General features: G+C 45.7%; 1 protein-coding gene and 1 long non-coding RNA gene across 10 annotated transcripts in view; one reads left to right on the top strand and one right to left on the bottom strand.

Moving 5' to 3' along the window:
* dst (dystonin) overlaps positions 1 to 13961 on the top strand; it is a 665214-nt gene extending 651253 nt beyond the window's left edge. For 4 of the 8 annotated variants that reach the window (XM_038800634.1, XM_038800633.1, XM_038800636.1 and 1 more), the window contains 5 exons: positions 1804 to 1872; positions 2627 to 2820; positions 3323 to 3433; positions 11804 to 11924; positions 12684 to 13961. In XM_038800634.1, coding sequence (XP_038656562.1) covers positions 1804 to 1872; positions 2627 to 2820; positions 3323 to 3433; positions 11804 to 11924; positions 12684 to 12958 — 770 coding nt within the window. In that variant the 3' untranslated portion in view covers positions 12959 to 13961. Of the gene's footprint in view, positions 1 to 1803; positions 1873 to 2086; positions 2102 to 2626; positions 2821 to 3322; positions 3434 to 11803; positions 11925 to 12683 lie in introns of all 8 variants that reach the window. The other 4 variants (XM_038800637.1, XM_038800638.1, XM_038800631.1 and 1 more) reach the window with 3 other exon arrangements.
* The window catches only part of LOC119967745, a 320884-nt gene that overhangs the window by 36389 nt on the left and 260628 nt on the right, over positions 1 to 23867 (bottom strand). The window lies entirely within an intron of this gene.

The following is a 23867-nucleotide window of genomic DNA, read 5'->3' as shown; positions in this document are numbered from 1 at the left end:
CTCCACCATTCAATCATGGTTGATTTCAACTCCATTTACCCGCTCTCTCCCCATAGCCCTTAATTCCTCGAGAAATCAAGAATTTATCAATTTCTGTCTTAAAGACACTCAATGTCCCGGCCTCCACCGCCCTCTGTGGCAATGAATTCCACAGCCCTACCACTCTCTGGCTGAAGAAATTTCTCCTCATCTCTGTTCTAAAGTGACTCCCTTTTATTCTAAGGCTGTGCCCCCGCGTCCTAGTCTCCCCTGCTAATGGAAACAACTTCCCTACGTCCATCCTATCCAAGCCATTCATTATCTTGTAAGTTTCTATTAGATCTCCCCTCAACCTCCTAAACTCCAATGAATATAATCCCACGATCCTCAGACGTTCATCGTATGTTAGGCCTACCATTCCTGGGATCATCCGTGTGAATCTCCGCTGGACCCGCTCCAGTGCCAGTATGTCCTTCCTGAGGTGTGGGGCCCAAAATTGCTCACAGTATTCTAAATGGGGCCTAACTAGTGCTTTATAAAGCCTCAGAAGTACATCCCTGCTTTTATATTCCAAGCCTCTTGAGATAAATGACAACATTACATTTGCTTTCTTAATTACGGACTCAACCTGCAAGTTTACCTTTAGAGAATCCTGGACTAGGACTCCCAAGTCCCTTTGCACTTTAGCATTATGAATTTTGTCACCGTTTAGAAAATAGTCCATGCCTCTATTCTTTTTTCCAAAGTGCAAGACCTCGCACTTGCCCACGTTGAATTTCATCAGCCACTTCTTGGACCATTCTCCTAAACTGTCTAAATCTTTCTGCAGCCTCCCCACCTCCTCAATACTACCTGCCCCTCCACCTATCTTTGTATCATCGGCAAACTTGGCCAGAATGCCCCCAGTTCCGTCATCTAGATCGTTAATATATAAAGAGAACAGCTGTGGCCCCAACACTGAACCCTGCGGGACACCACTTGTCACCGGTTGCCATTCCGAAAAAGAACCTTTTATCCCAACTCTCTGCCTTCTGTCTGACAGCTAATCGTCAATCCATGTTAGTAATGTCACAGACTCTTGGTTACCTGACTGAATGATTCAGTCAAAGGGCCCGTCTCCAATATTTTTTACAACTAGTAAATTGTGGAAGAAAATTAAAACAACATAGTTTCTTTTTGAAGACCTGATGACATTTCTCATGAGATTTCGCAGTGAGCTGAATGTCAATCTTTAATTCAGTGAGATTTCAGAACTAAGGTTGCAGGCCTGGCAGCGCTGCTTATTGTTCAGGCATTAGAATTGACGTCAGCCATAGCGGGCCATGGTGGGGGAAAGAATCAGTCAGGTCGCTGTCTAGTGACCTTTCCTTGAAACTGCTTGCGTGTGGAATGGATCGGGCTTATCCACATGTGTTAGCCAGTTGACCCACTCAGTCCGAGCTCAAACGCAAAGAATGTCCATTTGAGTGAACATAACAAGTGTTGCCTTGCCTTATAGCACATCAAGAGTCACCAACTTGACTGAGGGGAAGGGTACTGAGGGAGGGGGTGGGGGAGGGGCGAGGGTGAATTGAATGCTTTTAAACAAATACAACACAAAAAAGTTTAATTGAAAATATTTATGTATAAACAAGAATAGACACTTTTGTTGTACAAATAACTTGAGTACCATGGAATAATTATTAGTTTATTTATATGTTAAATGGAGTTTAAATGATCTCTCACATATTGGTTTTATCAGTCCTGTGCTTGGTCCTATTTCCTACAAAAAGTTTCTTCTCCATTTCCTTTGATGTGATGCGATCCCTTTATCATTTCTTCTAGTTCATCATCATGGGAGTAAAATGTTGCGTTCGGAATCAAACTCTTCAATTACCAGTCAGTCTCCTATAGGTTGGCAATCCTCTGTCTCTTTTCCTTTCCCTGTGTGCTTTCCTATTCTGTATGGCTTAACCCTCCTAGCAGCTTACAGCAGGCTTTTCGTGTTTTTTTAAAAAGAGAACTGTAATCCAATGCGCTTTTAGTTTTTTTTAACCAAATACAGAATGATCGCCCATTTTGAAATGCATGTGAATTTGCTTACATGACTTTTTTCTTTTACCCGCAGTAATACTCACTGCAAGTAAGTGGTCACCTTGTCTGATATTGTAGCATCCTCCTAAGTGGAATGTAACTATCTGTTCTGCCTGAAAGTGTGGTGTGCTGTTTTGAGCTTCTGCACAAGTTATTTGGAGTTGGGTTTGTTTTAGTGGGTCCCTGGGCTTCCTTAAACTGACTGCATGATGTTAATGGAGTCTGAACTCTTGCATAGTTCACAACATGAAACTGAACTGATTCCTTTGATACTATCAGAATTTTTATTTTTAATTTCCATTTAAGTTTTCTGAATTTTGCTGGGCTAATTCATGTCATGCTGCATACATACACCAGCCCAAATGCTCAGTGCTGCTGTCGCAAGTTCTGTTGCTGGTATGGATAGGCTATCAATTCAGATTTTAGTATTGTTTCATCATTCTGTTACCACCTTTTTTGTCCTCCTGTACACTTTTTATTTCCACACTTCACCTTGTCATTGCAAGTTTGATGCTGGATTGTGGCAAAACCAATGATTTGAAATTGAACTGGAGTTTCACCTCTTTTTTTCAAGCCAAGGGCCGAACGAATGTTGAACTGCGCGAGAAGTTCATGCTTCCCGAGACACCTGGTCAGTCCATGGCTGCCTTCCGATCACGGGGTCGGAGGTCACGGCCATCGTCGAGGGCCGCTTCTCCCAACCGGTCAACCTCCAGTGCCAGTCAGAGTGTATCGGTTCCACCCGCTACTACAAGTACTCCTCCTAAGGTAAGGTTGCACAGCACAATTAATTTCAAGTGTATCCTGCAATCACTATATTTTAGCAAGCCAGTTATTTTAACCCAGTTCGTCTGTTCAACAGCTGGTATGTTGCTTAATTGCATTGTTGTAGCAATCTCCCTTTTAACCTGCTATTTTATTACATTGCTGATTGTCTAATTACACTGCTGTAGTTGTCTTAACACATGGTCCGGATTTCAGTTTTTGTGTCAGGAATTGGTTGTGAAGAATTTGAAAGTGTGCATTCGCTATAACCCAATAATTTACAGGGAGCTAAACGCTTGTTGGATGTCATAGATTGCTTTACTAATCCATCTCACTTTTGACTCTTCATTTGAGTGGAGTCACAGAGGGGATCATCATCATTGTGTTTTTTAATTTTTACTCCTCCATACTTACATTTCCTCCTCCATGACACTGTTTATTCCTGCTCATTTTATTTTATTGTCTTAATTTCCATTCATTTTCAATGTATCCTTGTTTCATACAGACACCCCAACATTTAATCCGCAATTATGATAAACCATGGTTGACAAACAGCAAAACATCAAGTCCTTATAAGTCACCAGAATCCCCTGAACGCCGAATCCCATCTCCAGAGGTATAGTACGGTGAAGTACTCCCAATCTAAGAAACAACTGTTGGTAGTGGTCAATCTGCTCTACGCTGCTTTGACCTTGAGTTTAGTTAGCTGTCTTAGCGAGGGCTGTGGCAAACCTTTGATGCTTGGAAAATTCTGGGAAGGATTTTGTGCTGTTTTTCAGGATTCCAAATGTTTTTTTTTCATTCTCTTACATAGTCGTTTGTAATGTGAAACCTAAACGTGAGAAATGATGAACTTCAAACATTCTTCTGGAATTCCCCTGACAATCTTAGATTGTCTTTCACAAAGGTGCATTAAGCCAAAAGATGCAATGACGGCAATCTTCACTAATCTGATTTTGAAGATTCATTGCTGGAAATAAATATTCAGTATCTGAAGTTAACCTGGTAAAACCACTTTGTATTGAAAACAGAGTGGCTACAGGCTATTCAACATTAATTTGGGGTCAGAGGGAGTTTGGAGGATTTGACAGCTTTAATTGGTTAATAACGAGGAGTTTTAACAGCAATCAGTAGTTTGCATAAGTGTAATATTATTGGTGGGAGCAATCTGAATTCTGGGATCTATGCAAAAGAATATTTAAAAGGTTGAATCCTGAAAAAGAGGCCCTGTTGAAGCCCCGTTGCTTTCGAGCTGCAACGCTAGAAAATAGCTGAGATTTTTTCTACACTTCTGCTGAGCACTTCTTTTGTACATCCTGTGACCTCTGAGTTCTAGCGTTCACTTAACTTCAGAGCTGTCTCTCGCTAATGCCCATGGTCTTTCCACCAACATTCATTCTTCTTCATTCATTTCATCTTCTTTCAGCATCCAAAAGGAAACATGTGACTTGTCGGTCTTTCCAAAGTGCTTTTTTTCCCTCATTTTAAAAGGCCCACCTTGTGCATGATGAAGTAGTTTGCTGTCTGTGAAATCTACACCGGGACGTAATCAGCTGTTGCAGTTTCTGGTGTAGCTTCTGTGATTGCGGATTTTCTTGAATGCTTTGGTTCTTTCCTTCCTGAAATCAGCTCAGTGTTGCACCATTAAAGCTACACAAAACTATTCTTAAGATGCTGTGGGACTGGGTGAAGGAATTTCCACGTGTTCTCCTGACCAACCACCGTAAATTCTGCAGAAACCCTAAAGGCATAAACGGCTACATTTATCCACTTGACCAATTTTGCTGGGATTCTACCAGTCCATGTCAGCAGATCAAGAGAATCCAAAAGAAAATCCTGGCCTACAACTGTCTAAAAAAAACCATAATTAGTATTTAAAACATTGGGCGGGATTTAACGGAGCTGAAACAGAATCCCATATTGGGCACTATTAGCCTGGTATTTCCCAGTGCAGGTAGTACCGAGAACAAACCCACTATTATTTCTTGGCCTCGGTGAGGAAGGCCCCCGCCAAGGCTGCACTTAGTCCCATTTTCTGCACTAACCATCTCCGTCTCCACTGCAGGAATTTGTTTTTATCTCTGAACCCCTCCCGCACCGCGACCTCTAGACCCACCCAACTCCCCAACTTGCCACTGAGGGGGTCCTCGCCCCCCTGGCCGATTTCTGGTGCAGGCAAAATGCCACCCTGACACCTTAGCAGTGCCCCTGCCAGGCTGACTGTGCCACCTGGGCAACCGTTCAGTGCCAGGATGGCAGCTGGGTGGCACTGCTAGATGCCAGGGTGGCATCGGGGATGCCAGGGTACCAACCTGCCCCGAACCCGACCGCTTGCCCCCCCCCCCCCCAATTGCCTTGGAAACCCGGTACGCCTAGTCCACTAACTGCACAGTTGAATATGCAAATTTGGATCCCTCAATGGGCAGGATCCAGTTCGCGACACCTCATGAGATCTCTCGCAGGGGGCAGCACGGTGGCACAGTGGTTCGCATTGCTGCCTACGGCGCTGAGGACCCGGGTTCGAATCCCGGCCCTGGGTCACTATCTGTGTGGAGTTTGCACGTTCTCCCCGTGTCTGCGTGGATTTCGCTCCCATAACCCAAAGATGTGCGGGTTAGGTGAATTGGCCGCGCTAAATTGCCCCTTAATTGGAAAAAACAATTGGGTACTCTAAATTTATGAAAAAAGAAATGAGATCTCTTGCGGGATTTACCAGCCTCGTGATGAGGCCAGTAGGTCGCGGCCTTTATGATAAATATCAGTGTTTTGTTTTCTGAGTATGTGGACCAGGCAGGACCTAGGTTCAGCCTCTCCACAGAATTCCCAGCCTCTGACTTGCTCTTTTAACCACAGTATTTGGTGGGTCAAGTTCAGTTTTGGGATGTTGATTGTGGGGGAATCAGCAATGGTAATGCCATTGACTGCCAAGGAGAGATTGTATTCACTCTTGTTGGAGAAAGTACTTGTGTAGCATGAATGTTATTTGCCACCTATCAGCCCAGTATATCAATCAGCCCTGTACCAGATGTCTCCATCAACAGTATTCTGATTTTTAGTTGTAAGTAGTAGGTTTGGTTCAGATATAATGCTCCTCTCCCACAATCAAATGGCCCTTACTGCTTAAATCTGGACAGTTATTCATGCAAATTATTTTTCAGAGTCCAACATTTTTGTCAACAAACAACTTGCTCCATGAGCAGATCCCAGTTCATAAGTTTGTCATTTGTTGGTTGTCATTTATTTAGTATAATTCAGCAGCTGAAGCGTTGGGCTGTCTTCACATAGTTAGGTCTGCAGTTTTCCCAAGTGTATTTCATGAATTGCTGTATGGTACCTGAGGCTAGTATCACACAGGGAATGGTAGCCTGGCATTAAAAAGGACAGGGATGATGTATTCATTATATTGGGGTGAAAATAAGCTATTGTAAAACTTGAATTAAAGTGTACTGAAAGTTAAACCTCTGAATCTTTATTGAAATACAAACAAAAATAGCATATTGGGCATATGATATGGTGGCAACAATGAAATGTGATTTAAAATGGTGAGGACTGAGCACTAAATATACAAGGATATAAAGATGTCAGAAAAGACAGGGAAAGAGAAAAGGGGTGTGCGATGGCAGGAATGATTGGGAGCAAGACATTGTAGTGTTGGAAAGAGAGAATGTCCTTAAGGGTCAAGGATAAAATCCATTTGATTAGATGGACAAAAAGGAAATGAAGGGAACACTGGGGGTATCTCCAAATAGGAAGAGCGATATAGAGGAACAAGTGCAGGGAAATCAAAGATGTAAAAGAATTATAGTGTGATGATATTAATTTCCCAAATATCGATTGGAATGATGTCAAAAAGCGGAAGGAGCTGGGAGGAATTTCTGGAATGTGTTCAGGAGAACTTCCTTCACCAATATATTCTCAGTCCAAGTAGCAAGGAGGCAATGGTGCTGGGGAATGAGCTGGGTCAAATGAACAAAGGGCCGAAATGTCACTAGTCGGGAAATTTCCCAACTTGGTACACGTACCTCGGCTCAAGGGACCTTGTTCCACTTAATTTCCACTTTGTGGAGGCAGGAGCTTGAGAGAGTTAGGCCTGCTAACTTCAGAAGCAGACAGTAGGTGGTCATGTGTTGAAGCAGGCTGCTTAGAGAGTTAGACTTTGTCCCAACTGTATCAAAATTGGCTGCTCTCTTGCCCTCACTGGCTCTCACCTCCATGACCATTCAGCCAGTATGTCTATGGTCAGAACCAACAAGTCATATAATGACATGTGTTGAAATGCTGAGGGGGAAAAAAAGACAACCATTCAGAAATCTGCTTTGAAATAAACTGCTGTTCCTACAACCCTCTAAAGTGTCAATCAGACAAAGCCATTATAGTATCAGTAATAAAAGCTTTATTCACGTCCTACCTCTTAACCTTTTCCAAATATAAATGCTGACAAAAGACATCACAGAAGGAATAACATAACCTCATAAAGATGTAAATCAAACAGACCCCTTCTGAGTAAGTCTTGGAGCTCAGCCAAGCATTCATAATGGACTCCTATGGGAACTGTATCCATAGAAACTGGTGACCAAATATCTTGTTCTTCACCTGGGCTCTATAATTATAAATAGTTCATTATCAAACCAAGCCAAATACAATAAGTTGAGAGGGGAAGAGAAAATATGATAATAGAAATAACATAAAAGGGAGCCCTTAAATATTATACCAGCATGTAAATATTACATGGGTAGTAAGTCACGGCTGGGCTGTTGGGGGTAAAAAGAGTGACAGATGTTTGGGGATGCAGACAAGGCTAGAATACTTCATAAGTTTGTGTCTGTGTTTACCAAGTAAGAACATGCTGCTTAAAATATCAACAGAGGTTTGCGTGGGTTTCTCCCCCACAATCCAAAGATGTGCAGGCTAGATGGATTGGCCACTCTAAATTGCCCCTTAATTGGAAAAAATGAATTGGGTGCTCTAAATTAAAAATAAAATAAAATAAAATATCAACAGAAGTGGAGAATGGTAGAGGTAATGGAGTACAGATTGATAGGCAGGATGTACTGGAAAGGCTGGCTATGTTTACAGTGGATATGTCCCCTTGTCCAGATGGTTCCCATCCCATAAGGTAGTGGAAGGGCATGACATAACCTTGCAATCGTCCCACGATATGAGGGTGCTGCAAGAAGAGAATAGCAACGGAGACTCCCTCATTCAAAAAAGGGCATAAGGACAGTCCAAACAACTACAAGCTGGTCAGTTTAAAATAATGTTAGAAACAATAATTAAGGAAACAAGCAACAGGCACTTGGAGCTAAAGAGAGTTAGCAGGAATTTATAAAAGGCAGATAATGCTTGACTAATCTATCTGAATTTTTGATGAAGTAACAGAAGTTTAATGAAGAGCATTCAGTGAATGTTGTGTACATAGAGTTTAAGAATGCATTTGACAAAGTACCACATAAATGGCTGCTTAAAAAAATTGACCCTTATGGCTTGCGTCCAATTGGCTTACATCCAATTGGATGAAAAATTGGTTTAAGCGGAAAAAACAGTGAGTCATCGCTAAGTGTTTGTTTTTCAGAATGAAGGATGGTAGACAATGGTGTTCCCCAAGGGTCAGCGCTAAGACCAACAGCTTTATATAAATGACTTTAATATTGGAATACAGAGTACAATGTCAATGCAAGGAAGATTTTGTTTAATGCAGTGAATGTTTATGACCTGGAAGTCGCTGCCATGAGGATGGTGGAAGCAGAGATGATTATTTCAGAAGAAAGTTGATGGACATGCGAGGGAAATAAATTTACAGGGCTACGAGGATAGAGAGTGGGGGACTGGGACTAACTGGATTATTCTACATAGAGCCCAGATAGTCTCAGTACGCCAAATGGCCTCCTCTTATGCTATAGTGACTCTATAACATTGAACATGAAGTCAGCCTTAATTGTAACGTTATGGGCGCGCGATTCAGCGGCCTCACCACGCCTGACTTGGTATCAGGATGAGGCCACTGAATCTCGCGCGAAGCCTCTCAGATGTTGCGAGATACCGCAGTCTGGATCTTGCCCTCACTGGGCATGGTCCAGATCAGCATTTTTAATGAGTCATACAATTGGGACTCAACAGCCATGCCTGGGAGACCTTGTCAAGGCACTGTTTAGTACTGGTTCACACAAATGTGGGACAGGTGTAACAGCGTTTGTGCGGCTGAGGGGTCTCCCAAGCCATTGGAGATCCCCTGGGTGGACAGGGACAGGGCAGGGTGGCACCCCGGCGCTCCTTCTGGCACGTGGGCACCTTGGCACTGCCAGGGTAGCACTTCCAGGGTGCTGGGGCACTGCCTGGGTGCCAGGTTGGCATGCCAGGAATCTGGCCCAGGGCTGGGTCACCTTCCCAGGTAGAGGGGGATTTCCCGGGGGCCACCCCAAAATTGGAGAGTGGGGGGTGGGAATGGAATAGATCGGGCAGCCAAACAAAATGGTGCCCCAATCGGCGAGAATCCTTTCCTGCTGGAGGTGGAAAGAATCTCCCAAGGCCACAAAAACAGCAAAGTGCCGCTGAATAGCAGGTATTTTTTGGCACCTGGACCAGGGTGTCTTTGTACTCCAGTCATTGAAGCATGCTGGTGCAGCAGACAGTAAAGAAGACAAATTATGTGCTGGCCTTCATAGAAAGACGATTCAAGCCCTGAAGCAGGGATGTCTTATTGCCATTATACAGAGCCTTGGTGAGACTACACCTGGGTCTCCTTATCTGAGGAAAGATGTTTTTGCTATCTTGGGAGTGCAGCAAAGGTTTACCAGACTGATTCCTGGGATGGCAGGAATGACGTATGAGGAGAGATTGAGTAAGTCAGGATGATATTCGCTGGAGTGCAGAAGAGTGAAAATCTATACATTTCTAATAGGACTAGACATGGTAGATGCAAGATGGCCCCGATGATGGGGGAGTCCAGAACCACGGCTGAGGTGAGGAGAAATTTCTTCACCCAGAGTAGTGAGCCTGTGGAATTCACTACCGCAGAAAGCAGTTGAACCAAAACATTGTACGTTTTCAAAAAGGAGGCCAAATGACCTATCCTGCTCCTATTTCCTATGTTTCAATTAAATTAGGATAATATGCTAATGCCCTACTTGAATTTCAGAGCCACTTGCATTGAAATATAATTGTTGCATTGTGCTAAATATAGCGCAACACTGAATTTGATATGTGCAGTTATTGTAAAATCATGTCTGATCTTCTAGTTCTGTGTGCAGACCTTCTGCAGTATTGGGGAAAGCTCTTCACAGATCTGTGATAGTAACATGCAATGGGACTTAGCAAGTTGCTCCAGTGGCAGCCATTTGCCGTTGCAGATATTGGTGCTTTGCATTTCAAACTTGGGAATCAAAGCCGTGATATTTATGTATGATATGTTTACTCAGTATTAGCCCATGGCCTCTGAAGAGCGTTTTGAAATAAAAGTGAGGTTTAAAATATTTTCTGCCAAACTGACGTTCAACTAGTTCTGTGAATGATTGGAACAAGGTGTTAACATTCGGTAGTGGCATAACAAGGGTGTTTTGCACCATCCCTCTTTAAGAGGTGTTTGGATTATACCAGTCATCTCTCTCACCCTGTGAAGTAAGGGTGCCCCCTAGTGGTCACCTCTTGGCCCATTAAATATGACCAATCCCATCTGCTCCAAACCAGAGGAACTTTCTTATCTGAAATGATAATCTTTATTAGTGTCACAAGTAGGCTTACATTAACACTGCAATGAAGTTACTGTGAAAATCCCCTAGTCGACACACTCCGGCACCTGTTCGGGTACACGGAGGGAGAATTCAGAATGTCCAAGTCACCTAACATGTTTCGGGACTTGTGGGAGGAAACCAGAGCACCCGGAGGAAACCCATGCAGACTCTGCAAATAACCCAAGATGGGAATCGAACCCGAGTCCCTGGCGGTGTGAAGCAACAGTGCTACAGTGCCGCCCTAAGGACACTCCAAATTAGCTCTGTGGATTTTGTTCCACTTAATTTAGGTATTATTAAACAGGTCTGAATTATTTTATTGGGGAGGTACTTGAAATGTGGCAAAATGCTATTCCTGGTTCTCTCTTCACCATGACTGAAAATATCAGGAAGGAGAATTGGGAAAGCAAAGATGGATGGTCGCAACTAATCAATAATTGAAGGCATTGAGCTTTTTATTGTCTTGCTCCTTTATCTCTTTGAGGTAAAAAGGCTTTGACACTCGGGCCTTAGAATACATACAAAGCTCACAACAAGGTAGATGGTTCGAAAGCCTGATTAATCAATCAGAGTTTTCAGGAGTTTTAAGTCTTGGTGTGTGCTATACAAGTTGTGTTGGTTTACATGGTATAGTGATAAATAGATTAAAAAAACAGATGGTCCATCATCATTCTTTGAATGAAGGTATATTATGCCAATTGCTTCTTCTCTGGTCAGTAATCAATCTTTGAGCAAGTTATTTCTGCATCCCTCGTATGTACTAAATTCATCATCGTGCTTTACACAGCAACCTCTCCCCCCACCCCCTTTATATCAGAGTGCCATTGACATTGAGAGAGGTGCACAGCTACATTCTCGCAGGAATGACCTTTTATCTCCAGGGTTAATTTACTTATTGTGCTAATTAACCAGATGTAAAGGTTCATCCTTTGAAGCAGAAGGAAGATATTACATCCTTTCTGTCACAAACAAATCGTTATACTGACATTCAACACATTAAATTAGAAAGGAAATTGACAACAAATCCATTCATATATTGGATATAGCCAGTTGGTGCCAAACTTAACTGAGGTGGAGAAATTCTTGTTAAATTGTGCTTGTGGTGTAGCCTCAATAAGACAACAGCAAAGGCCTGCGATACCCAGGAAAGCTTTAGTGGGAAATTGATCAACATTTTAAGCACTATCTACTATACTTCAAAGACACTTGCACCTCAATAGGAAAATATTAATTAATTTCTTTGTATAAATGTGATCTAGGTAACACCTATCCAGGGAAGCAAACTGCGACCGCCAGGCTATCTGTCAGGAAAAAGTTTTCACTCTGGAGACGACAGCAATTTATCAACCCCCCCTTCTCGGGGGAGGTCACAAGTTCCAGGTAAGTGTTCCCTTGTGATTGTAATCTTATCATTCCCGTAACTGTCGAATAGACTTGGAAATGTCCAAGGGAAGGAAATGCTGAAGAAAGATACTTTTGTGTCTCACTTGATAACTTCACTGGCAAGGGTAATATGAAGCTGAACTCCAGGTTACAAGACCCCAGTCAGAGTGATGGCAAAAGTGTTGCAAGATGCCTGAGAGTGACTGAACTAAGAGAATGAAGAAGTTGGGGCGCGGTCAGCCCAGGTTCCCCATTTTGACCACTGCCTGTGACAGCTACTGAAAAATGCATTTGGATGGGAACAGGATCATGCTGACCTATGTTGTCCTTGGCTTTGGAAAACCCCCTTTACTGCTGCACAAGTGAACAACGGCCACTGAGCATGTTACTGGTGGGTGACTAGGGACAATTTCTGAGGGAGCACGATGGTGAGGAGGTCGCATGCTCCCCCGTCAATATTCCTGGCAAAAAGGAACATTGTCAGGAATCTGTTGGCTAAGGTTATGCAACATTCTGATATGTGCTCCTTGGAAAACGTCCAATGGAAAAACAATCTCTATTTTAATTTTCTGAAATGATTTTCAAGATCTGCGTATAGAGCTTTTTGTGTAGATTATTTACCCTTTGCAGGCTTTGCACGTGTCAGCAATCTTGTGTAAGACCATTTGAATCTAATAATTGTGGATAAATGGGTTTATTTAAATTGAGATATGTGTGTGTGTATATATATATATATATTTTTTTTTAAATATCCAGTCCTAGAGTCAAGAAAAGTCCCAAGTCGACCCACAAGCCGAGCAGGAAGCAAGACTGGCAGTAGAACCAGTAGTCGTCGTGGGAGTGATGCTTCAGATTTCGACATTTCAGATATCCAGTCTGTATGTTCAGATGTTTCAGAGACAGTGCCTGACACTAGCAGATCAGGGTCACGAGCAGGATCTCGGCCATCTTCAGCGAAACCCTCAAAAATCCCAACACCCTCAAGGAGGTCCCCAGCAGCTAGCAAACTGAGCACAGCCTCCAAAAGATAGTGCGATCAACCCCTGCGGAGAACTCCGAAGTCTGATAGTACAGTCCTTGGGATGTAAAATATTCTGTAGAATCTGTTGTGAAATATTGCAAGAGGTGGACTTTTGATGCTGCAGAATGGCCTTATTTGTGTGTTTGTCTTTGTAAGGTATGTTATTTTATGTGAATAATTATTTTGTTCATTTTTTTTTGTTGATGCCATATCCTCTGGAGGGAAAATTAAAAAGAGCTTTTAAGAAAGATGTAAGTTAAACTAATATTTTTACATGATAATGTGGAATTGGTAACTATCTCTGAAAGCTGTTTCTGAATGTACTGTTAAACATTCAAAATCCTAGGAACACATGTCAATAAGCAGGCAGATGACTCCATGATTTGCTGATGGCTCTGATTACCTCATGCAAAACTCAATGAGGCCATGCTGGATTTTCTGAAATAATCTTTATTTTGCTCGGAGCTGATTTTTCTCAATTAGACACAATGCAAAAATGTCTGTGTCACAGGTGAAAAAAAGGGATGTAAAAAGTCGATCAGCACTACCTTAATATAGCAAATTTGAATTTACTCACAAATGTTTAGTTAACACACTTATGCCGGCTGTTAAGAAGACACTTGAACAAAAATCCTGCAGCATTTTTGTGCCATTTCATTTAGCTGAGATCAAACTGCCATTGTTAAAACTCCCTTGCCCTTCCCACATGTCATTTATACTAATAATAATTAATATATAAGTATGAAGTGTGTTGATGTCAATGTGAAATTTTCTTTTGCTTGAGTGGAAGATAATTGTATCATTGATTCCCATTTTGTATTAAAGCAAAGTTGCTTGCGGTCAGTCACAAACTGAATCATCCCTACTTGTTACTTTACAGCAATTCTTCATGCAAGACTATTTCTTTATTTATTTAACAAAGTAGATGATAATTTAATAGGCTTACGGCAGTAAAATGAATGACCTTGAAGGGTTGCCTCCAAATGCTTATTAAAGCATTCTTTTCAGACTTATGACGGTTTTAGTTCTTTTGTTACTTCACTTCGCCTGCGTCAGGTTTGCAGATTTGGTGATCTCGAATTGTAAATGTGAAACAACGAGAACTTGCATTTATACAACACTTTTAATGTGGAAAAATCCCCAAGCGCTAAGGAAAACTGACACTGAGGCCAAGGGAAATATTGGAAGGAGTGACCAAAAGATTTAGGCCAGAAATCTCCCACCATTCACGCCAGTGGGATTATTCGGTCCCACTGCAGTGAATGGAGTTTGGCTGAGCACCGAATTCTCCGTTCTCGCTTGCACCAGTGGTTTTAAGGAGCGATTTCTCGGAGAGAACGAGGCAGCTGAAGGCATGGCTGCCAGGGGTGGTGTAAAAGAGGTGAGGGTTGCAGGATTGGAGATGGTTAAGAACATGGGCAGCAGAGTTTAGTTGGGATGAAGTTTATGAGAGCTGGAGGACCGGCCAGAAAGCATTGGAATACCTACATCTAGAGATAACAAAGGATGAGCAATTTTCAAGCTGAAGAACTGATGTAGCGGTGGATGCAGTTGATGGGAATAGTTAAGATAGAAGCAGGTAGGTTGGTTCCACTGGCGGGTGAAACTAGAACTAGGGGACATAGCCCCAAAATAAGGGGGAGCAGATTTGGGGCTGAGTTGAGGAGGAATTTCTTCACCCAAAGGTTGTAAATCTGTGGAATTCCCTGCCCAGTGAAACAGTTGAGGCTACCTCGTTGGATGTTTTTAATGCAAAGATAGGTAGATTTTTGAACAATAAATGGTGAGCAGGCGGATGAAGTGGAGCTGAGTCCACAGAAATCAGCCGTGATCTTATTGAATGACAGAGCAGGCTCGAGGGGTCAGATGGCCTACTCCTCCTAGTTCTTACGTTTCCAAAGTGGGAGGAGGCAGTTTTTTTGATGCAGAGGATAGGTAAGTCAAAAGCTCAGCTCAGAATCACTTGGAAAAATAAAGTTTAGTCTAAGAACATGCCTGCGGAGGACAGGGTCAGAATCAAGGGAACAGAATTTGCAGCAGGGAGGAATTCATCCAACACAGCATGTCAAACAAACAGCCAGGCGCCGTGAGGGGGTGAAGAATGGTGATGGAGATGTAGAGCTGGCGTCATCAACATATATATATATATATATATTAGCTATATATCGCTACACCTTGTCCTTCCACCAGGAGGTGTAGGTCTAGATATTCTTTCAAAATATTTTAGGGCGGCTTGGTAGCGTAGTGGTTAGCACTGTTGGTTCACAGCTCCCGGGTCCCAGGTTCGATTCACGCCATGGGTCACTGTCTATGCCAGGGGTGGGCAAACTTTTCCGTGCAAGGGCCACATTCAGAAATTCAATATTTTAAAGGGCCGCATAGTATATTAAGTAAAATAATTACTTCACCCGGTTATGATTCTGGGCGCCTCATATAGAACATAGAACAGTACAGCACAGAACAGGCCCTTCGGCCCTCGATGTTGTGCCGAGCAATGATCACCCTACTCAAGTAAACGTATCCACCCTATACCAGTAAGTAACCCAACAGCCGCCCCCCCCCCCCCCCCTCCCTCCATTAACCTTTAAAAAAAAAATTTTTTTATGACTTGGTGGGCCGCATAACGGCCGTAGTTTGCCCACCCCTGGTCTATGCGGAGTCTGCACGTTCTCCCTGTGTCTGCGTGGGTTTCCTCCAGGTGCTCCGGTTTCCTCCCACAAGTCCCAAAAGACGTGCTATTAGGTAAATTGGACATTCTGAATTCTCCCTCCGTGTACCTGAACAGGGGCCGGAAGGTGGTGACTAGGGGATTTTCACAGTAATTTCATTGCAGTGTTAATGTAAGCCTACTTGTGACAATAAAGATTATTCTATTCTAAAATCTGACCAATGACCAAAGTCAGGCTAACTGGCCTATAATTTCCCGTCTTCTTCCTCCCTCCCTTCTTAAACAGGGGTGTTACAATAGCCACTTTCCAGTCCTCTGAGACCCTTCCTGCCTCCAGTGATTCCTGAAAGATCATCACCAATGCCACCTCAATCTCCTGAGTAATCTCTTTTAGAACCCTGAGGTGTAGTCCATCCGGTCCAGGTGATTTATCCACCTTCAGACCTTTCAGTTTCCCCAGAAACTTCTCCTTAGTAATGGTCACTGCCCTCACCTCTGCCCCCTGGCTCTCCTGGAGCTCTGGCATCCCACTGGTGTCTTCCACCGTGAAGACCGATCCGAAGTAACTATTCAGTTCATCTGCTATTTATTTGTTTCCTATTATTACTTCTCCATCCACGTTTTCCAGTGGTCCAATGTTTATTTTTGCCTCTCTCTTACCTTTAATATATTGAAAAGACTCTTCCTATCTTCCTTTCTATTACTAGCCAGCTTGCACATACTTCATCTTCTCCGCCCTTATTGCTTTTTTATTTGTCCTCTGCTCGCTTTTAAAGGCTTCCCAATCCTCTGACTAATCCTCGCCACTTCATATGCTTTTTCTTCAGCTTTTATGCTGACTTCCTTGACTTCCCTCGTCAGCCATGGATGCCTTGTACTCCCCTTAACATGTTTCTTCCTCCCTGGGATGAATTTCTGTTGTGCTTCCTGAATAACCCACAAATTTCCTGCCATTGATGTTCCACTGTCTTCCATGGCCAGCTCCTCCCTCATGTCTTTGTAGTTACCCTTATTTAATTGTAACACTGTTACATCTGATTGCAGCTTCCCCTCTCAAACTGCAGGGTAAATTCCATCATATTGTGGTCACTGTTCCCTAAGAGTTCCTTCATCTAAGTTTCTTAATCAAGTCTGCCTCTGTCCACATTACCAAATCGAGAATTGTCTGTTCCTTATTAGGCTCTGTCACAAGCTGCTCCAAAATAACATCTTAGACATTCCACAAATTCCCTTTCTTGGGATCCACTACCAACCTGATTTTCTCAGTCCACCTGCAAATTGAAGTCCCCCATGATTGTTGTATTATTGCCTTTTTTACATGCCTTTTCTATCTCCTGATTTATTTTCTGCCCCACGTATTAGAACATGTCTATTTTTCTATTAATTTGTATACATTTCAAAGTATGGATAGGTGAGGTGTGAAGTTCAGACCTGCAGCAACTGCTGGAAGCATTTCTCCTGAAGCCAGTTGCTCTCCTAGTGTATATGCTGTGCCACTACCCACCTGGGTACAACATGCATGGTGCACCACCTTGAGAGGGTGTCTGCTAGGGGTGCCCTGTGAAGACTGGAAAAAAAATGTCATAACGTCACACAATGCAACTTACTGATGTGACACCAGCTACCAAACTTGACCCACATTGGACCATTCAATTTGCAAGTCGCTCACAAAAGGTCAGTGTTCAGCTGCAAGATGGGATCTGCACTAGCATTACATGAATGGCAAGGCACCAAACATGCAGGTAGGTAGTTTTGAAGAACTTCTGTTGCAAAGTGGTTTGGAGGCGTTCTGAGGAGTTTCAGGATTTTGAGCTCCGGCGTACTGCATCTTCACAGGGAGGGCAGGGAATCTGATGCTCTGGTCACAAATAGGCTGCAACAGGTAAGGGCAGCTTCATTTTCAGTACCTCAGAATCTGCTGCACAACAGGTAGAACAGAGACTGCAGAGAGGCAAGACTTTTGCAATGCCCTTTGTCAATGGTCTGCTCCATGCTCCTTGACGGTCTGGTAGACCAGCCAATGAGCCTAGCACCTCAAACGTGCAAATTCATCAGGGTTGTGTGTGCTGTTCCATCAGTGTCCTCATCAGAGTGCATTGTTGCCGAACCCATCGACAAGAACTGGTAACAAATACTACTTTCACTTTGGAATAAGAGAAAGAGAGAGTCATCTGCAACTTGACCATCACGTCAGACAGCAAGATGAGACGAGCTACAAGTTAAGAAGGGCCAAAAGGCAAGAACCTTTCATCTTAAATATTCTCGGCGACATCACATTCCATGGACTCCACTGCAGTGTCCCCATGCTGCTGAGAGCCATCTCCTCGTTAGAACATAGAGTGCAGAAAGAGGCCATTCGGCCCATTGAGTCTGCACTGACCCACTTAAGCCCTCACTTCCTATCCCCGTAACACAATAACCCCTCCAAACCTTTTTGGTCACCAAGGGCAATTTATCATGGCCAATCCACCGAACCTGCACGTCTTTGGATTGTGGGAGGAAACCCATGCAGACACAGGGAGAACGTCCAGACTCTGCACAGACAGTGACCCAGCAGGGAATCAAACCTGGGACCCTGGCGCTGTGAAGCCACAGGGCTATCCACTTGTGCTACAATGCTGCCCAGGATTAGGTCTCAGGAAATACTGCCACTTTTATTGTCTGAGTTCTGCTCTATTCCCTTCTACTGTGCATTGCCCTCCCGCAAAAGAACAAAAGAATGTGCAGCACCTTGTTGCCGACACCGCTCCATTCTGATTAATTTCCACGTAATCCCCAATCGTTAGCCTCACCTTTTCATGAAACCCCTTAGTCTGCCAACTCTAGCCTCCATCTCGGCCTCTGCATTTTCCCCAAGCTAAGCCTCACCTTCAGCCAATGCTGCGCATGCTCCAAAATCACAATTCCCATATACTCCACCCCACCTTCCCCCATCAGCATCACTCAACTCACCACAAGAAATCAATTCTAGACTACACATTATACACATGTGAGAAGGAGTACTACCGCTCCCCAGGTTCCTGAACTTCAATGGATCTACCATTCCCATACCTTCCATAAACCCTCCCAACTCCTTCGCCATCCTCGACATTCCCATTGACTTGGGGCTCAACCTGTCCACCTTCGGCTCCATCACACATTTAAAATCTCAACCCATACTGTTGCTCGTTCTGGGTGAGTGTGCTTAACACTCAATTTGGCTCTGTTTCGTTACTTAGCTTTGGAGTCGCCAGGTATCGTTAAGATACCGCCACAAGTTTCAAGGTCAAGTTCAAAGCAATACAACCATACACCAATTAGTAAGTTCAAACAAGACACGTGTATTATATTACAGTAATCTACTAATCATGCATATAAACTATAAGACTAGACTAATCCTACCACTACTAGGCCAAATATTTATCTGGACAAGGGGACTGCCGGATCAGGGAACAACGGCTTCTAGCTTTGTCCAGGGTCCGCAGGCTTCCAGTGGTTATGGTCTAAATGGGTCAGGAGTGTCTATTCCCGTAGCGTGCGTTGTGACTTACTTGCTGGCGGCTTCTGCCCAAACCTCTCCTGCACAAGGTTCTTCTGCTGCAACGGTGTTCTGCTGGGAGGGCTAGCTGGTCAAGGAGAGGCTGGCAGAGAGAGAGAGCTGGGGTCGCGTTCTCTGTCTTATACTCCTCTCAGGGTCTTGTGCCCACCTGGGCAGACCCTCTATACTCTTGTAATCGATTGGGTCTCTTCCCAATCGATTGATTTGAATTCCCCAATAGCGGGCAGTTGCTCGATCACTGGGGCGGTTCTTGGGGCTCATTGTTTTGGGCTTCTTTGGCGCCAAAAAGCCTGGCCTTCCATCCAATGTATCGATTAGTGTAACTTGTGTCTTTTGTGCCTGGGGATCGCCTCATTAATATGCTAACTTACTTTTCATAGTGCTGTCTGGTTTCAGCAACAGCCAAACTGGTTTCTGTGGCAGTCCAAATATACAAGCACTCTGCAAGCTGCTTGCTTTTTACAACCTGTCCAATTTTCCCTGCATTCCTTGCAATCTTCCATTTTGTGTTGGGCAGTGGTCACCCCAGGTGGCTACAATACTCAGCTGGTGTGTGTCCAAGTCCGGGATTGCTCCCACTGACCCCTTTAAGAACCTTGCGTCATCCCAATTAGGCACATATACGTTGACTAGCACACCGGCGTCCCCTCCATTACCCCACTATCAGATATCTTTCCCCCAGGCAGGTCCCACATTTCCTTGGCCCCCACAAACACTGTCTTTTCGTTCCAACAAAATGCCACCCCACCCCCGCGACTTCGAGTCAAACCCCAAATTAAATAGTTGTCCCACCCATCCCTTCCTCAGCTTAACTTGATCCTTCATCCGGAGATGTGTCTCCTATAGAAAAATCATCTCCACTTTCAAACTCCTCAGGTGCGCAAAAACCCATCCTTTTAACCGGCCCATTTTAATCCCCGGATGTTCCACATCACAACTCTTACAAGAGGCTAACGCCTCCATTCCCCTTTACCAACCGCCATCATCCCCCTCTGGTTCTACCTCATTTAATACTGCCCATCCAAGATGGCTCCCTCTTCACCCATGATCACTCTCAGTCTCCAACTCTGTCATGTTGCAATCCATGCTCCCCAGCCCACCTCTCATGACCTCCTCCTCACCTCACCTCCATTCACCAGCGTTACTTGCTGGTGTGGCCCCCCCCCCCCACCTCCCCCCCCCCCCCCACCTCCCCCCACCCCCCACCCCCCACTTCTCTGCTCCCTCCTCCCACCGGTTCCTCCTTAGCCTGTGCAATCGGTCCCTTACCCACCTGAATAACACCCCAGCCAGCAACCCCATCCAACAGACCCCACCACACACACACACACCCCTTACAGAACACTCAAAGTCACAAATGACCTCCTCCCCAAAAAGTGAAAAACCACAAAAGGTTGGGAGGGGGGAGATCACCGCCGTACAAACTTACAACTCCCGAAAAAATCGCCAACCACTAGCAACATAAAAGAGCCGTAACATCCAACCCTTGTGGATTTAGCTTCTTCATCTCCATCAGCTCTCAGTTCACCCCCAGTTTATTGGCTCTTATAAAGTCATTGATCTCTTCTGGCATCTCAAAGTAGTACTCCCGGCCTCCAAATGTGACCCAAAGTTTTGCTGGGTATAACACTTCTTCGATATATATGGCTGGTTGGGCTAAATCACTGGCTTTTAAAGCAGATCAAGGCAGGCCAGCAGCACGGTTCAATTCCCGTACCATCCTCCCTGAACAGGCGCCGGAATGTGGCGACTAAGGGCTTTTCACAGTAACTTCATTGAAGCCTACTCGGGACAATAAGCCATTTACAGGGGCTGGTTTAGCACACAGCTAAAGCGCTGGCTTTGAAAGCAGACCAGGGCAGGCCAGCAGCACGGTTCAATTCCTGTACTAGCCTCCCCGAACAGGTGCTGGAATGTGGCGACTAGGGGCTTTTCACAGTAACATCATTTGAAGCCAACTATTGACAATAAGCGATTTTCATATAGCTTGCCTCTTCGCCAGCTCCGTGCCAATGTCCTGGTATATTCGGACATGATTCCCCTCCCATTCGCAGTCTCGCTTCTCCCTGACTCATCTTAGAATCTTCTTTTTCACGAAGGACTCAACTACACAATCACCGCCCATGGCAGCTTCCCTGCTCTCTGCTTCTGCCTTAAGGACGTGTGGGCATGGTCCATCTCTGGAGCCTTGTTTTAGCACCTTCTCCACCAGCCCGGCCAGCATCCTCAACACACACTTCGTGACGTTCGTTCCTTCCACGCACTCTAGCAGACCCACAATTCACAAGTTCTGCCATCTAGACCTGTTCATTTGCTCCTCTACCTTCAGTCACAGCGACTTACATAGATCCCACAGGATCCCCACCTCCAAAGACCCAATCCAATCGGACATCACCTTCTCCAGCTCATGTATCGTTGCACCTGGCATCTTGAGGCACTTCTGTACCTGCTCCATCGATCCTCTCAAGGGGCTACTGCTCCCCAATGGCCTGTTCCATTTGATGGCAATCCTTCTCCCTCTGCCATTCTCTAATTTGGTTTTTAAACTTTGTTATTTATAATTTTAACAATTTTAACCACAAGGCATCAAAAGGGCAAGATGAACAACACACAGCGACAGCTAACCAACAACAAAACCCAGCCAACATGGCTTACATAAACAACACCCCAATCCCAATTCCCCACCTTACCCCATGCTCCCCCCCCCCCCCCCCCCCCCCCCCCCCACCCACCCCCCACCGACAGCTTAATTTTTCCCAAGGAAGTTGATAAATGGCTGCCACCTCCGGGCAAACCCTAGCATCGATCCTCTCAGGGCGAACTTAATCTTCTTGAGCCAAAGAAACCCAGCCATGTAACTAACCCATAAGCCCTGACTTTGGGGGCTCCTAGTCCCTCCACGCCAATAAAATCCATTTCTGGGCTACCAGGGAGGCAAAGGCCTAAATTTTGGACTCCCTGGTAGCCCAGAAATGGATTTTACTGCCGGACTCCCGGAACTTCTCACACACCAAAAATTGCCACCTTGGACTTGGAACTACCCTTACCTTCAATGACTCTGACATGACATCAGCAAACCCCTGCCAGAATCCCCTAAGCCTCGGACATGCCCAAAACATATGGACATGATCTGCAGGCCCACCCGCACACAGCCCACACCGATCATCCACCCCCTTGAAGAACCTACTCATCTGGGCCACAGTCATGTGTGCCCTATGGACCACCTTCAATTGTATCGGCTAAGCTTGGCACACGACAAGGATGCATTGACTCGCCTCGGGGCGTCCTTCCACAACCCGGCCTCCAACTCCCCACCCAGTTCTTCCTCCCACCTTTGCTTCACCACCCCTATCGGGGTTCCGTCCCACTTCATCAGCTCCTTATAAATCTCTGATACCTTTCCCTCCCCCACTCCCCTTTTTAACACCACATTATCCTGCAGTCCCTGGTGCGGCAGGTCGAAACCTGCCTCCGCACAAAGTCCCTCACCTGCAGGCAACGGAACCCATTTTCACCAGGCAGCTCGAGCACCTCCAATTCTTCCAAACACGGAAAGCCCCCATCTATAGACAACTCCCCAAACCACTCGATCCCCGCCCGCTGCCACCCCCGAAAACCCCCATCCAGCTGCCACCCCCCAGATAAAACCGATGGTTGCCATATATCGCAGCCAACACCGATGCTCCCTCCAGCCCCACGTGCTTCTGCCACTGGTCCCACACCCTCAGAGCTGCCACTAATACCCGGCTTGTGGAGTACCTGGCTGGCGAGAATGGCAGAGGCAGCATTAACAGTGCCCCCAAACTCCATGGGTGGGATTCGTCGGAAACCAGCGGGGCGGGAAACTCCGGCGCGAAGGAGTGGCGTGAACCAGTCTGGCGTTGGGACGTCCCAAAGGTGTGGAATCCTCCGCACTTTCAGGGGCTAGACCGGCGCCGGAGTGGTTTGCGCCATGCCCGCCGGCGCGGAAGGGGCTTGGCGACACACCAACCGGCGCCGAAGGGCTTCCGGCGGCCGGTGCGAGTTGGCGCATGCCAACATGTGCTGGCGTCATCCCAACGCATGCGCCATCTCCGCGCCAGCCATCGCGGACCGTTACACCGGTCGGAGTGGAGGAATAGAGTGCCCCCACGGCACAGGCCCACCCGCGGATCAGTGGGCTCCGATCGTGGGCCAGGCCACCATGGGGCATTCCCCGGGGCCAGATACCCCCACGCCCCCCCTGGAGGCTGCCCGCGGAGCCAGGTACCGCCGGTAAGTACCTGTCGTAACATACGCCGGCGGGACCCACCGAAAACGGGCAGCTGCTCGGCCCATCGCGGGCCGAAGAATCGCCGGAGGGGGGGCCACTGCCAGTGGCTGCCGGCCGGTGCAGCGCGATCCCCCCCCCCCCCCCCCCCCCCCGCCAAATCCCCGGCGGCAGAGAATTTGGCAGCCGGCGGGGGCGGGATTCACACCGCCCCGCCCGGCGATTCTCTAACCCAGCGGGGGGGGGGGGGGGGGGGGGGTCAGAGACTCCCACCCCACATCCCTAAATGAGGGCGTCTCCACCTGCTCCCATACTGACCCTTCCCCCACTACCCACTTCCTGACTATGGTTATGTTTGCTGCCCAGTAATAATTTATAAAGTTCGGTGAGGCCAGCCCCCCCCCCCCCCCCCCCGCCCCCAATCCAGCAGCACCTTCTTCGGTGAGGCCAGCCCCCCCCCCCCC

The sequence above is a fragment of the Scyliorhinus canicula genome, chromosome 6, assembly GCF_902713615.1.
Source record: "Scyliorhinus canicula chromosome 6, sScyCan1.1, whole genome shotgun sequence".
Lineage (NCBI taxonomy): Eukaryota > Metazoa > Chordata > Chondrichthyes > Carcharhiniformes > Scyliorhinidae > Scyliorhinus > Scyliorhinus canicula.
Note: the sequence above shows the minus strand (reverse complement) of the source record. Positions and strands in the feature narration are given on the sequence as shown.